The sequence below is a fragment of the Stegodyphus dumicola genome, chromosome 8, assembly GCF_044657685.1.
Source record: "Stegodyphus dumicola isolate Sdum_Otavi_A_Nest chromosome 8, ASM4465768v1".
NCBI lineage: Eukaryota > Metazoa > Arthropoda > Arachnida > Araneae > Eresidae > Stegodyphus > Stegodyphus dumicola.
The window spans coordinates 169031479-169046005 of record NC_140775.1 but is presented as its reverse complement, the minus strand read 5'-3'; the positions used below and the strand labels follow the sequence as shown (position 1 = coordinate 169046005).

At 30.7% G+C, this 14527-nt stretch overlaps 1 protein-coding gene across 1 annotated transcript; it reads left to right on the top strand.

The window, feature by feature from the left end:
• The first annotated feature begins 260 nt into the window (after window positions 1-260).
• Window positions 261-14401, top strand: LOC146996032 (cytochrome c oxidase assembly factor 5). Its single transcript, XM_085822728.1, has 3 exons — window positions 261-707; window positions 3913-4014; window positions 14261-14401. Exons 1-3 carry the CDS (start codon window positions 582-584, stop codon window positions 14300-14302), a joined length of 270 nt encoding a protein of 89 aa, XP_085678854.1. The 5' UTR covers window positions 261-581; the 3' UTR covers window positions 14303-14401.
• Window positions 14402-14527: the final 126 nt, after the last annotated feature.

Here is a 14527-nt window from a genome sequence, read left to right as displayed (position 1 = left end):
TCAGTTTGTTAATCAGAAATTCGTCAAAGTTTTAAAAAATAGGAAATCGATCATAAAACAAATTTCAAATTTCAAATTTGGTCTTCCACATGCTCATATTCGTTGGAGGATTACGTTATTCAAAATTCGATGACTCTATGTACCGTTGTTTTATCACAATACGAGAAATATACATACATTTATGCAGATTTTTCATTATTTAATTTCTTCAAATATAATGCAGGACTCTAACATTTTGTGGCAACAGTTTGAAAAGTGAACCGACATTTATGAGTCCGACGCAAAATGCCAAAACGAAACTAATAGTCCTTCGGGATTCAAATCCCTTTGGACTAAAAAAAAAAAAAAAAATCATTCCTGGTCGGAGGAGGGTGACAGCCACAGCAACAAATTTCATAGTCCTTTAATTTATACATGGATGGCATCATCTCAATGATCGGTGTTTATGTTTGTATTTAGAATTCACGGTCCGTGTTTGAATTAAAAGTGCGTTTAGTGGAAGAGGAGTAACGTCTTTAAAGAAATGTTTTAACAGTAAAGTTAATAGATTTAACTGCGAGCTGGTAAAACTTGGTTAGAAAATGAACATTCAAGAAGTTCTTATCACTGCAACAGATGAAGAAGAATTGGCTAAAAAAAGACGTCCATGCTCTGGTGTCAAAGAAAGATTAGTTCGTTGTATGATGGCTACGGATTGCGTTAGAATTGTATGTTTAAATTTAATAGCTTTTAAAAATTGTTAATTACGAATTAGGTCATAAATTTGTATAGTAGATTGTGGAATGCATGAAAATTTTAAAATTCTAATTTTTTATTTTTATTGAATGAAAGGGTTTATATGTAGAATGAAGAAATATTATATCTAATATACCATTGATTTAAAGTGACCCAAAGCCCCGAATGGTGCAAGAAGGTCTCCCTTCAGAAATATATTCAGTAATCAGGTTATCTTGTATTTTAGGAATGCACTGGAATTCACGAAAAAATTTGTTTGGGGAAAGAGTTTTTGTATGTCTATTTGAGCTGCATTTCATGCTTGGTAAATGGACAGTGACATTAAAGAAGATCACACATTAAAAATATTATAGGATGTGAAAAAGGCAGGAAAGTTTAATTTCCCGAAGAAAATATTTCGATAAAAGATAATTATCCGATAACAAATTGTTAAGTAGAATATTGTATTTAAAAAGATATGAAAATATTAAAAGAAAAATAAAATTATCCGAATATAAAACTGAAATGTAGAAAAATGAAATGACATTTTTTCATAATCGGAATGTTTCTTTCAAATCTGACATTAGTAAATGAATTTTGCTTACTGGGAATAATTAGAGAAAGGTATATTTTGATAATAAATAATGTGAAACCTCTTACATTGAGCATTTCTACTAATGGGCAGTATTTCTGAAAATATAAAAAAGCACTATTAATAAACTTTGCCAATAATCATATTCTCTAAGGTGACCACCTTCAAACACTGAAATAGTTTGGAACCATGAGACTATTTCAGTGTAATATGTAAACATTTAAAAAGGGGAAAGAAAAATTAACTATGTTAATTCATTGAAATAACATAACTCTGTGAAATGTAGACAAGTTACAAATGAGATTTTATGTTTAGTTATTTTAAAAAGTAGGAGTTTTATATTGCTGAAAAATTTCATGTTTTATTAAAAGTTTTATTTATTTTGATTAAATAATTTGCAAAATTTAGCAGAATAAAGATTGATGAGAAAATTAAACGTTCTGTTTGATAAGCAGTTTTGGTAAGTATGCGGTCTACTGCTTTTAGTTCAGCTATATATATTTTATATGGCACCACTAAAATGCTATTTTTAAATATGAAAATAAATATAGATAATTAAGAATACATAAATGAAAATTATTCCAGTAATTAATTTAATAACCTTTTTAAGTTTTCATTTCTATTAAATTCCTTCCAATTTTACAAAGCAGAAGCAAAAGTGGTCTGGCCCAAAAAGTTATCACTTTTATTAAAATATCTCCATCATGCTCCTGTATGATAACAAAGAATCACTTTTGGTGTAGTGCATCACATGTTGTGTACAATCATTAGCTTCAGAATCTCTCAGTATGATTCAATGTTTTGAGTATTAGTACCATCTGCAGGATTAGTAGATCAGTATGACGAACTAAAAGGGATAAATAACTAAGTTTGCATACTACATCATTACCATACCTTTTATGTTTATTACTGTACATGCTGCTTCTGCTGAGAAAAGCTGTATTCTTGAATTGAAAATTTCTGATGTATTATGTAGATAAAAGTAGAGTGACATTATAAAATCATCGTCATAATGAATTCAGGGTATTCTGTTATAGGGAGCGGATTTAAAATCTATATATGTATGTGCATTGTGCAAAAAAAAAGGGAAGGGACAGTTCTATATCTTCCATTCTACTGTGTTGATGGACGCAATTAAAATTGCGCTTCTTGTGTCTCAAAGTGTGACTTAGATATATATTAGATTTATATATAGCATTGTTCTAAAATAGGTATTTTTACACAAAATCGGACTTTTTCTGAAATAACATACCATTTTTTTTTTTATATTTCGATTCTACGACTCGCATTATGCCAGACATCCAAGTTTTGTAAAAATTGCACAAGTAGTTTTTAAAAAATTAGCTCTCCAAATTTTAGCTCCTCTATGTTAATTGAACTTGGTATATATTTATTAACATATCTTTTTTTTTTTTTTTTATTAAACTTATTTGATTCTTCCTTTCGTATTTTAAAATTCAGGTTCATTCCAAATAAAATTCACCCATTTTTTATGATTTGTTTTTAAAATTTGTATAATCTATAAAATTTTTACCAGCATCTTAAAGTAGATGTATTTCTAAGAATACATACAAAAAATTAAAGTTTTTTATTCAAAATTTCCAAAAATATATGTGAATTTATATATTGGTACATTTTGAAATTTCGTGTATTTGTTAAAAGTGCTAGTTATATCAAATGTGGTTTAGGCACTTTGTTAAAATTATTTGAAAGTAGGAACGATGTGACTTTTAAAGCTCATGCACGATGTAAAAATGTAGGAACGATGTGACTTTTTTTCTCTGCTCTTGCACAAGGGAAGGGAAAGGAAAATATGCTGCCATATGTATGACAACCTATTACTTAATATATATTAAGAAGTTTGCCAAGTGAATTATTATTATTGGCACAAACTGAGAAAAACATGCCAAGATAAATTTTTGAATTTCTCCGTAAATTTCGCACCAAATTTCACAAAATTTAATATTTAGTCATAATTTGAGTCATAGAATCGAAATACCGAAAAAAAATTGCCTTGCCATTTGAGAAAAGTATGATTTTTAGTTAACATACCTATGGTAGAACAATGCTATATATAAATGTAATACATATCCCAAGTCGCAGTTTTGAGACATGAAAAACGTTGAATTTTGTCAATCAGCCCGGTAGAACGAGATATAGAATTGTCCAATTTTTTTTTGCAGTGTACATATGTGTATATATATATATATATATATGTGTGTGTGTGTATATGTACATATATATATGCATACATGAACACATACATACACACATACATTTCTGAATCCTGTCCCAGTAACAGAAGAGTACCAAACTCAGTTTGCTTTAATCTGTCATAAAGCATGCTGATACTTTTTCCTCTCTAGGCAGTAGGTTTCGTAATATCAGTTGAAGATTGTTTTGTAAATATTTAAGGTAGTATGTATTCTGCTGAATAATGATTAAAGCATATGCCTATTTATTTGTATAATTTTTATATATTATTAAGCTACTTTTCAATTAAAGAGATACTGTATGGTTTACACATATGCTGGTGTCTCTTTAACAAAAAAGTATCATTACTTTTTAATGAAATCATTATTAATTTTACAAAATTTTTATTTCAGGAAAAGAAAACACTCAAGCAATGCTTGATCTCTAATCATCCTTCTGTCCCTGAAGAGTGTTATTCAATGCGAACGTTATACTTTGAATGCAAGCGATCATTGGTAGGAGTTTTACACTTTTGTATACCTGACTATTGTTTCATTAATTTAAGAATCCCTGTAGAGATAAAAATAATAATTTTGAATTATTTGAACTATTTTGAACATTTTAATCAATACTTTAGATAAAAATAATCTTTTAACCCCTTCTTTCTTGCTCCCGTCAAAATGGCAGGTTAAGGTTTCGCCCTTTATTTCTTCTGCCCGTGACATTTCTGTGCTAGAGTGTTCAAAAGCAATGTGCAAAAAAGATTAAAACATATTAATTTCTTTTCCCAGAAAAAGTTTTATTTCTCATTTTACACACCAGATGGCATTATCAGAATAATATTTTTTATGCAATTAGATATTTTATTTTAAACTAGATGTCAGCACTAATCAAACGTGTATTTATGATATGTATTTTATAATCTTACAGTTAGTCCAGTTACTTAGTTAGTCTCTTTGTGAATACTCGTGGTTCCTGTTTTGTGATATAATATACTTATTTTTTAATATTCTGTACATTATGGAGTCAGAGTCGGGCAGTGAATTGGATTATGATTTTAGTATAAGTGGATCTAAGAGTGATTCTGAAGTAACTGACGTTTATGAAAGTTCGGTTAGTGAATCTGAAAGCAGTAATGATGGATCTGTACTGTTGCCTGGACGAGTATGAACTAAAATTATATCTTCTTTAGTAGATTATGAACCCCCACGTTTTAAATTTTTGGTAACACCAAAGGTAAACATAAATTTTGATCCAACTTCATCCAACAATATTTCGAGTATTTTATAAATGACAATTTAGTGGCTCTCATCGTTTCGGAAACAAAAAGATATGCCAAACAATGCCAAAGTTCTCCAGGATTCCACCTGTTCAAAAATAGAAAACCGTAGATACCTGTCACAAAGGAAGAAATTTTTAAATTTCTCAGTACAGTTATTTTACAAGTTATTGTAAGAAAACCAGATACAAAAGTGTATTGGAGCAAAAAACATTCAATTTCAACACCTGTTTTTTCAGAAGCATAATGCCTTGTAATAGATTTTATGAAATGCACAAGTTTTCTGCATTTTGTATGAAACTTTTGATCGTAACACACATCCAAATCCTAATCTGTATAAAATCTGGCCAGTGTTAGAGCACCTGAATGTATTGTTTCAAAAATCTGTAACTCCTGGACGTGATATTGTAATTGATGAAACCCTCATGCTCTTCAAAGGTCATTTAGGATGGCGACGGTATCTGCCAAAAAGAGATCCTGTTTTGGAGCAAAATTGCATTTGTTATGTGAATCAAGTTTAGGTTATATATGATCACAAATTATATATACTGGAAAAGGTACAGTTTTCGATGCAAAATATAAAGATCTACCCCAATCAATTCAGGTTGTGATGTCACTTATCAAGCCTCTGCTAAAACAAGGATATTGTCTGATAACAGACAATTTTTATACCTCACCAAAATTGGCAGACATGCTTTTAAAATTTCAAATAGACACTTATGGAACTGTAAAAGAAAATCAAAAAGAAATTGATCAAGAATTGGTAAAAAAAGAAAATCGCAAAAGGTGAAAATGTTGCTTTTCGTTGAGGTAAAGTTCTTCTTGCCATGAAGTGGAAAGATGTTACCATGCTATCTACAGTCCATACAAATGCCATGGTAGATGTATGGTGTCATAACAAATTTGTCAAAAAACCTACAATTATCACAGATTACAGTAAAAATATGGAAGCAGTAGATACTGTACACCAATATCTTGGATATTACTCTATTGATCGAAAGGGGGAAAGAAATGATATAAGAAAATATTTTTTCATTTGTTAGATCGACCTATTTAGAACTCGTATCTTATTTACAAAAAACAAGGTGAAAAAGTCCCATTTGATGCTTCGTTTATCTTTAGTAGATGAACAGTCATCAGACACCATTTCAAAAGGAGGCCGGCTATGCTTGGAGAATAATCCAAATGGTTTGATTGAAAGGCATTTTATTAGACAGATAAGAAATGGCAACCATGAAAAGAATGGAAAGTTTGTTGTTCCAGAAGAGATGAAAACAATAAGAAGTGTAGGAAGGAAACTCCACTACTGTCTAGATTGGTCTACGTTGGCCTTTGTATATCATGCTTTGAAATTTATCACACAAGAAAAAATTACTAATCTTTGTTTGTATTATGCATAAGTAATAAAAATATTGGTACTATTCCGTTTTGAGGACCATAAAAAAATTGCAGCGAAAATGTTTGCGCAGAAGCGCCCATTTAACAGCACTCCAAATCTAATGTACACGCTGATTTCAAATTACATAAGTTTAGATAGTTCTATGTTAAGATGCCATTGAAAATACTAGTTTAATTTTTAAATCCTTTTTCAATAACACTGTGGATTTAACAATTTGAGAATTGCCCAATGACGAAAAGTCTGCAATAGAATTTTTTCAAAGAAAAGGCATCATTCATTATAGAAAATTATTTGAACAACCAGCGAGATGAATTAATGCTTTAGCGGTAACTCAGTAGTAAAATAGCGATGCAGGAATCCACTCAGTTATGTCTAGCCTTTTCTTAATGTAATTTGTAATAATGATCTGAAATAGTTATTTATTCTTATGCTTCCATTCAGTTATGTTTATCCTTTTTTATATAAATTATAATAAAGAGTATGATATGAAATTAACTTTTTATCTAAATTAAAACAAAATTAATCTTAGATAGTTATTTACTATTATACTTCCTTTCTTGCATTAGGGTTGCAGCAATTACTTTTGGCAGCATTGGCATCAACAATAGTTTGGCGATTTTTTACGGTCCTCAAAAGAGAATAAAACCAAAATATCTTTTAATGTTTAAAACATATTTCTTAAAATTTCCTGGCTTAATGGAAAACAACATTCAGTCATAATAACCTTGAATGTTTGCTTTTCCAAAAAAAAATTATTTATAATTAATACATGTTATCTAATCTGCGCAGTACAAAAAGGCGACTTATTTAGAAATTTCTGTGTCTTCGGTGTGTGGCTGACACAGTTCCTTAACAGCATTAAAAAACTGTTTAAAATTATCTGAACTAGAATCTGTATGTTGCCATTGCCATATAAATTCACAAAAGTAAGAATAAAAAATATCCTCCACAGACACTCGGTGGCATTTCTTTTAAATATCCCTTTTTATTACACCCTATATACTTTTCGATAGTGTTGATATGGTTTTCCTGCGACAGCCTCTAACAATCTTCCTATCTCGTTAGGATTATATTGCTATGAGATTTTAAGTCACTTAAGTATACCCAGAGCATGTGCAACTGGTGTGGCCACACCAGGGGTTAAAATTATTAGAATTTAGGAAAGAATCAGGCAGCAGAATTTTGTATTCATGACACTTGCACTAGGCGGCAGAATTTTGTATTCACGACACTTGCACCAGGCGGCAAAAAGTCTAGTGCCTACCCTGGATATTGTACCCTACCCATCCATCGAATTTCATACATTAAAAATTGCATAAAACAAACATCGGTGCTGTTGTTTTATTTATTGCCAAGTGGGTGTTTATTTATGGTAGCCCCTGAGTAGTTGAATGTTATGGAAACCCTATTATGATGTACTCGGTTGCATGATTCTGGTGAATTTGTAAGGGCTTGTCGTGTGTGCTTAGGGAAGTATATTGCTTGTTCTCTGATTTAGACAGTAAAATGGCTGAATGTGGTAAGATTAATTTGAAGTTTCTGTATGGTTTGTAAAGAAAGGGGGAACAGAGCATTACTTGACTGGTGGGTAAATGAAGGTTTACTTATTAGCCATTATTAAGTGTTCTGTTTGTAGGAAGAAAATACGTATGGTCGGACACTATGAAGGATATTTTTTACTCTTATTTTGTGAATTTATGTGGCAACGCCAGTATACAGATTCTAGTTCAGATAATTTTAGGAAGTTTTCGGATGCTGTTAAGGACTGTTTGACTGAAGACGTGTTAATTTGTAAATAAGGTAAGTAGATATTTCCTTTGTGTAGTGAAGATGAATTCCTTTTTTATGTTATTTCATTGTTTGATTTAAAATGTAGCTTATTGAGATTATATATTTTTTTGTTGGCTGCTCCTTTGACTTTTTGAGTGAATACAGTTCAATGTGTACATGGACAAAGTCAAGGGAGTGTCAATGCCAAGTTTGTGCAATTCTCTGATGTTTTTGTAAGTGAAAATAGGTTGGTGTGTACATGGATAAAGTCAGGGGAGTGTGCAATGGCAAGTTTGTGTAATTCTGGGATATTTTTTTAAAGTGAAAATAGATCGATGTGTGCATGAATACCGAATTTGCACAATTCTTTTTCTTGTTGTTCTTGTTGTTTCTTGTTGTAGCGGCAATTTTTGGCACAAAAATCCCCACTACACAAGCCAAAACAACAAGTCAAAGAATTGCACAAAGTTAGTAGGTAAGTGTACTGCCAAAAATCTCCAATTTTCGCCAAGGGGTACCTGCAAATATATGTTTACCCAGACTTCTCTCGTTTTCCAAAACAATTATCGTCAAAATAAAAGATTGGTGGGTACTGTTCTATTATCAGGGCCAGATTAAGAAATGTTTGCATGTGCATATATGTGTATATGTATACACACCCATACATTCATACATACATACATGAACACCTACATCCATCCATATATTTCTGAATCTGGTCCTGATACCGATTGGCGAAGTGAAGCCCTTTCAGTTCAGTGCTTGCTAATATGCGTGGGCACTCTTTTGAAGTCAAATAATCTCCCTTTGCACTTATTTTATAGCAATAAAGATTATTTAGAAAGCATTTTATCCATTATAAATTTCTGTTGATCCTTCCATTTAGTTAATTCTTGAAATTCTTAACTCCTTTTGCTGCTTTGACATTCTAGCAATATGCATTAAAAATCTGCACTAGATCTATCACACCAAGACTAGCATGCAGTTCAGTTTCAGCTTTACAGTAACAGTTGTAAACAGTAAACCTTTTTTATTTACTCCTTTCTTTTCCAAACTAAAGCTCAGCACTTTATTTTTTGCTTTTTTATTTATTTATTTATTTTAAAAGCTTATCTACAATGAAATTCGTTTAACACAAAACTGAGGGGACAGATATTTTTTCGTCTGGAAGGTTATTGCCAATATATATATATATATATATATAGTCAACAAAATTAAGTTCATTAGAGTACAATTTATTATAGCTATGTATATATGAATGTGTTTAATAAAAATCAGTGAAACAAAAACATCCACAACAACTTAATAAAAAATTTTAAAGTTTTTTGAAAAACAACATTTATTGAGTTTTTGGTAAATAATTTGATATTTTTCTTTGCATTGTCTTTTTTGACATCAAATTGTTAAATGTCGTCCATTTTGTTATTTGTTTCACCATTGAAATGTGCGTCTAAATAACTGCACATACTTTTCATGATGTTCCTCATAGGAGCTGCATTATTCATTTCATTTTCGGAATCTGCACCAGTGATATTTTTCTGAGCTTTGAACAAACTCTAAACTTTTTTTGTCTGCCATAATTGGACTGTACACACATTATCAACCTCTACTACAACGAATTCTTCCAGTGATACTGTAGGACAGTCCAATAACGCAGAAACTTTCTCAAACATTCCATTAAGTGTCGGCTCAGTTTCAATATCCTCCTTCTCCATTTCTTTGGGTGTGAACCAAACTCACTGATTTTTACACATACTGTAATGTATACGTCACCGAATTCCAAAGCTAACTGATGAGAGATGAGACATTTTTATGTTGCGTTTGTAGGGGTAGAGGGTGAAAGTAGCTTACATAAACAAAATTGACTTGTGTCACAGGCTATTCTGAGGGTATTTCAAAACCAAGTTAGCCTCTTTTCTACGAAAGATGTAAAACCACCTATCTTTCATTTCACACCCCTCTTAAATCTCGCCTGCACGACTGGTGTTTTCTATATTTTGTTCATTCCCAGAAAGGAAATCCTTTCATGTTAAGCAATTTTCATTTTGTGTTAAAAGAAAAAAAAAAAAAAAAAAAAAAAAATGCATGAAAATACATAGTAGCTTGTTGGGACCATTGTATTATTTCGTGTTAACCAATATTTCATCGTAAGCGATTTCACTGTGATTTGGAAAATGTGGAATGGGATGTCTTTACAGTTTTTTCTTCAGTCTTTATTTATAGGGGAATTAATTATTCTGAATGCAGGCTTTTACAAATATCCAATTTATGAACTACCGTATTTATCACTAATTTATGAACTACTGTATATATCAAGTTTATGATACTTTTAATGCAATTCACAATCATAAACATACATGTTTATGAGAAATTTTGGTAGTTTGTGAAATAGGAATACACACTATTTGAAAACTATTATCATTTATAAAAATTTTTCTTCTGTTAAAGAAAATTTTATCCAGAACCTTGAGCTAAAGCAAGCAATGAAAATGTCAATAACTTGTGAATGCACATTTATGTACAAATTATTAGCATGTCCTTAAAACACAGCTATACTATTAAAGGTCATAGAAAAGCTTGCAAAAGCTATTCTAAGGAGAAGGATGTCTTTGTGGAGTACGTTTCACCAAAAACAATCTATGTTTATGTTACGTATAAGGCAATCCATAAAATCTCTTATCCAGCTTTTTCATTGGAATTTGAACGTTGGTTGAACTATCAGTATTCAGTGGGTGAAACATAGCACTAAAATGGCAGGTAATTACTCTCAAATGTCTGTAATGAGATACTAGATAAAAGGAAGTTTACATGCTTAGGAATGATGAAATAAAAATGCAGAGCAGTGGCCAAACATCATGCTGATCAAATTCCTTTTTCTTACGGGTCGGGTGATTTGTTTTCTAATTTGGTAGTTACATTGCATAAAATCAGGACTGCCACTAGCCATGCAGTGCAACCTCTGTGAATCTCAAATTCATCTGCCTCATACCTCACTAAATTCTAAAAAATTTACTCTCAGTGCTTCCCCCAAATCATAAAAATTTTGCTGCTTCTCTAAAAATTTAACCTGGCTGCTTATTATTTACCAAACATAATAAAAAGAAATCAGCTAGATCGCCTCCATAATTACTTAACAGAAACTGAAGTAGTTAATACTAAGACCACAGCTCAAATTTTCTTAGTGCCTACCCTAGCACTGCTTAATTTGAGTAAGGTTAAAGCCAGACAACAAGTACCATTTCATTTTATGAGTATGATCAAATAGTCTCTCATTTAGGCAAATCAGTTGCAATAATCTCAGTACAACTGAATTCCTGATATCTTGCTCACAGAATAGCATATAATTCAAAATTGATTTATTGACTAATTTTTCAGTAGCAGCATGTGTGCTAGGAACTGTTAATTTTGGCATGATTGATGAAATTATATTGTATTAAAGATTTGTATATTTGTTGGTATCTAATTATGTATCATCAAAAACACAATCTCTGAAGCTACTCCAGATTATTCTTTAAAAAAGATTTTTATTAATGTTCTTCCTTCCTAAAAGAAGGCGAAATTGGCTTTTTTTTTTTATTTCACTATGGACTTCAGATTAATTAAAGCTACTACATATTTGCATTGCAACACTTTTCTTAACACATTCCCCGTTAAAAATTCTCAGAGCAACATTTGTTCATAATGTGTTAATTTTTAATGTATCTTGTATCATGCATTCTTTAGATTTGCTAAGAAATGAAGCAGAAGCAATCTATTATTTCCAGGTGTGCGGTATTTGATAAAAAAATCACAACAGTTCATATTCTTGTGTAATGCTGACTAGTCAAAAAAGGTTAGAACAGGAGTTAGGAACTGATTTGAGAAGCTGCATTCTTATTTAGCAAAGTTGATATTGAAGAGCTGTCAGAATTTCATACATCTGCATAAAATAAATAAAACTTTCATCAGTCTGCTAAAGTAAAAAATAAATATCATCACTAAAAAGTGGCAAGATAGTTGGTGGTGCATCAGTAGATATTAAACACAAGGATTGTATGAAACATATATGTAAGGATATCAATGTTTAAAATAGGGTGTTTATACTTTAGGAAAAGCACATTATTATTGAAAAAAACTGTGTACTGTTAAAGGAGAATAAATAAATTATAGTCCTTTCATTATCTAAATTTAATAAGTATGAATTGTTATAGAAAGTAGCAGGCAGAATCGAGGCACTCTTTTATACCTTTAAAATTTTTACTTCACAGTTTTGAAATCAGCTTAACTTGCCAGTTTTATTGACTTTGAATTTAATAATATTCTAGAAATTTTTAATACATAATAAAATAAAAGCTATGAATGCAGTAATATCTCTGTCTCTAATTAGCCATCGTAGAAAATATTCATTATTGCATTAACTTGAATAACTATTGCAGTATAGCATAATCTGCAATCAACATCGTGTGTTTTAGTTGTCTAATCTCAAAGAAGTTATTTCAATTATTATCACACTTTCTTAGAGACTTAATCGGATTTTGTTGATGCTTCACTACTTTACAATGCAAATAAACCTACCAAGTGAAGCATATACATTTATTTACTAGTCAGTTTAAGAAAAAGGTATTTTATTCTTATCTTTATACTCAGTATTTTTTGATCAGGAAAGGAAAAAATTGCATCAAAGAACATAAATCTTCAGCTAATCATAGTTTATCACTTAACCACAATTTCAACTTATATTCTGCAAAAATGCCATTGGTTACTTGGGTTTTCCCGAAGTCTTTTACATACATAAAAATGTATTATCTTTAAAAATGAAAGCCCTCGCTAACTTGTATGCTTAAAAATCTGAACCACCTGAAATGGCTTTCAAGATTCACAGCAATTTCCTCCCCTCCACATCCATTAATGCACAGAGGTGTGAATTTCTGCTTCCTAACAAATAAGGATCGAAACTACAAATAAATCCTTTTAAGACAAGCTGCTTGCAATTAACTGATACAATGCATTTGGGGAAACTGCACCTGCTATATTACCTTAAGGAAACAGAAGAAAACATCACTATCTGGGCCGTTTCAGGCGGTTGTGGTTGTTTGAATAAAAAGCAGTGAATGGTGTTTTGGTCTTCAAAGAGTTAATAAAAGACAATAATTCTGATCTATTTCTTCTCAAAGTTTTCAAAATTTTGATATCTTAGCTCTTTTATATTATTTTACTCTATATCTTGATAGGTAGTGCTGTATTGTTTTTCCTATAAATTTGCTGTTTTTTCTTTTACTTCTGGAAACTATTTTGCTCCTGAAGAAGGAGGCCTGTGTCAGATTGCTTTCAGAATTGACAGTCTCATTCAAATTTTATACCAGGTTAAGGTTGTACTTTTGCCAAATCTGAATTCTTATATTAGTTGATTTCATTCGTAATTACCTTAAAATATTCCAGTATTTTTATTGGAATGACATTCAGTTCATTTGGTTTTAGAGCTGGATATTCAAGGTATTGACGGAAAGATAGACTAGTAGACTGTACAATGAAACTAAAGACAAAATATGGCAGCATTGACTGATGGAGATTTCAGTAATGAAATATTTTTTATATTATATTTCGACCATTTCAAATGCAACCTTGGCATTATGCCAAAACACATAGACTCATCCAAAAAGGGCATTATTACTTACTGCAATGTAAAAGGTGAAGTGAAGACCTCTGGAAAGAAAGAATTTATATGCTGAAGGGAAAGAAAGTTCCCATTTTGAGAATAATTCGGTCCGAATGGCACATGCGTGTTTGCTCTCATGGTCACAGATGAGGCAGTATTCCATATGTAATGTTGCATTTGTGCAAAACTGAGTTTTTCTCAATTACTGTAATAAATAGAAGCATCATTTTACAATCAAAGTAGAGTAAGAAATGAGAGTGCGTTGTGACTTACCAGCGGATTACCTTAAAATATATTATATCACAAAATTTGCACATATTTAGTGTTTTTATGTAAATTTGTTATGTTAAAAATAATCTCAAAATTAATTGCAACAGTTAGGAAAGCTTGTGCCATGGAAAATTCTTGACACATATAAGTGTGCCTTGAATCCCACAAATGTGGAAACCATTGCCAAAGTGTATTTAATGCTGCTGTTGACTATTAAGCTATATGTGAAACAGTTTATTGCATCTTGAATATTGCTTTATTTACTCTTAAACTTTTTCCATCTTTTTCGTAAGCAAATTATCTAAACTTACCTGTTTATAAGTGAATTATTTGTATGTACGGTAAATATATTTTCTTCTGTATTTTTATTGATTATAACATATTTTCATAATTTAATTTCTTTTGCAGCTGGACAATAGGCAGAGGTTTCGTGGACGTAAAGGATACTGAATAAAAATTAAGTTCTTATGATGTTAAAAAAAATAGTTATTTTGATGTGTGTGAATTTGAAAAATATGCTAAATAAATTATAGTTTGTTTAAATATGAATATCAATCCATTTATCTAATTTTTAACATTTTAAAATTCAGTCTGGCATTTATATTTACATAATTAACTACAGAATTTAAAATTGCATTCCTAATTTTTGAAATTTATCTTTAAAACAAAATATAG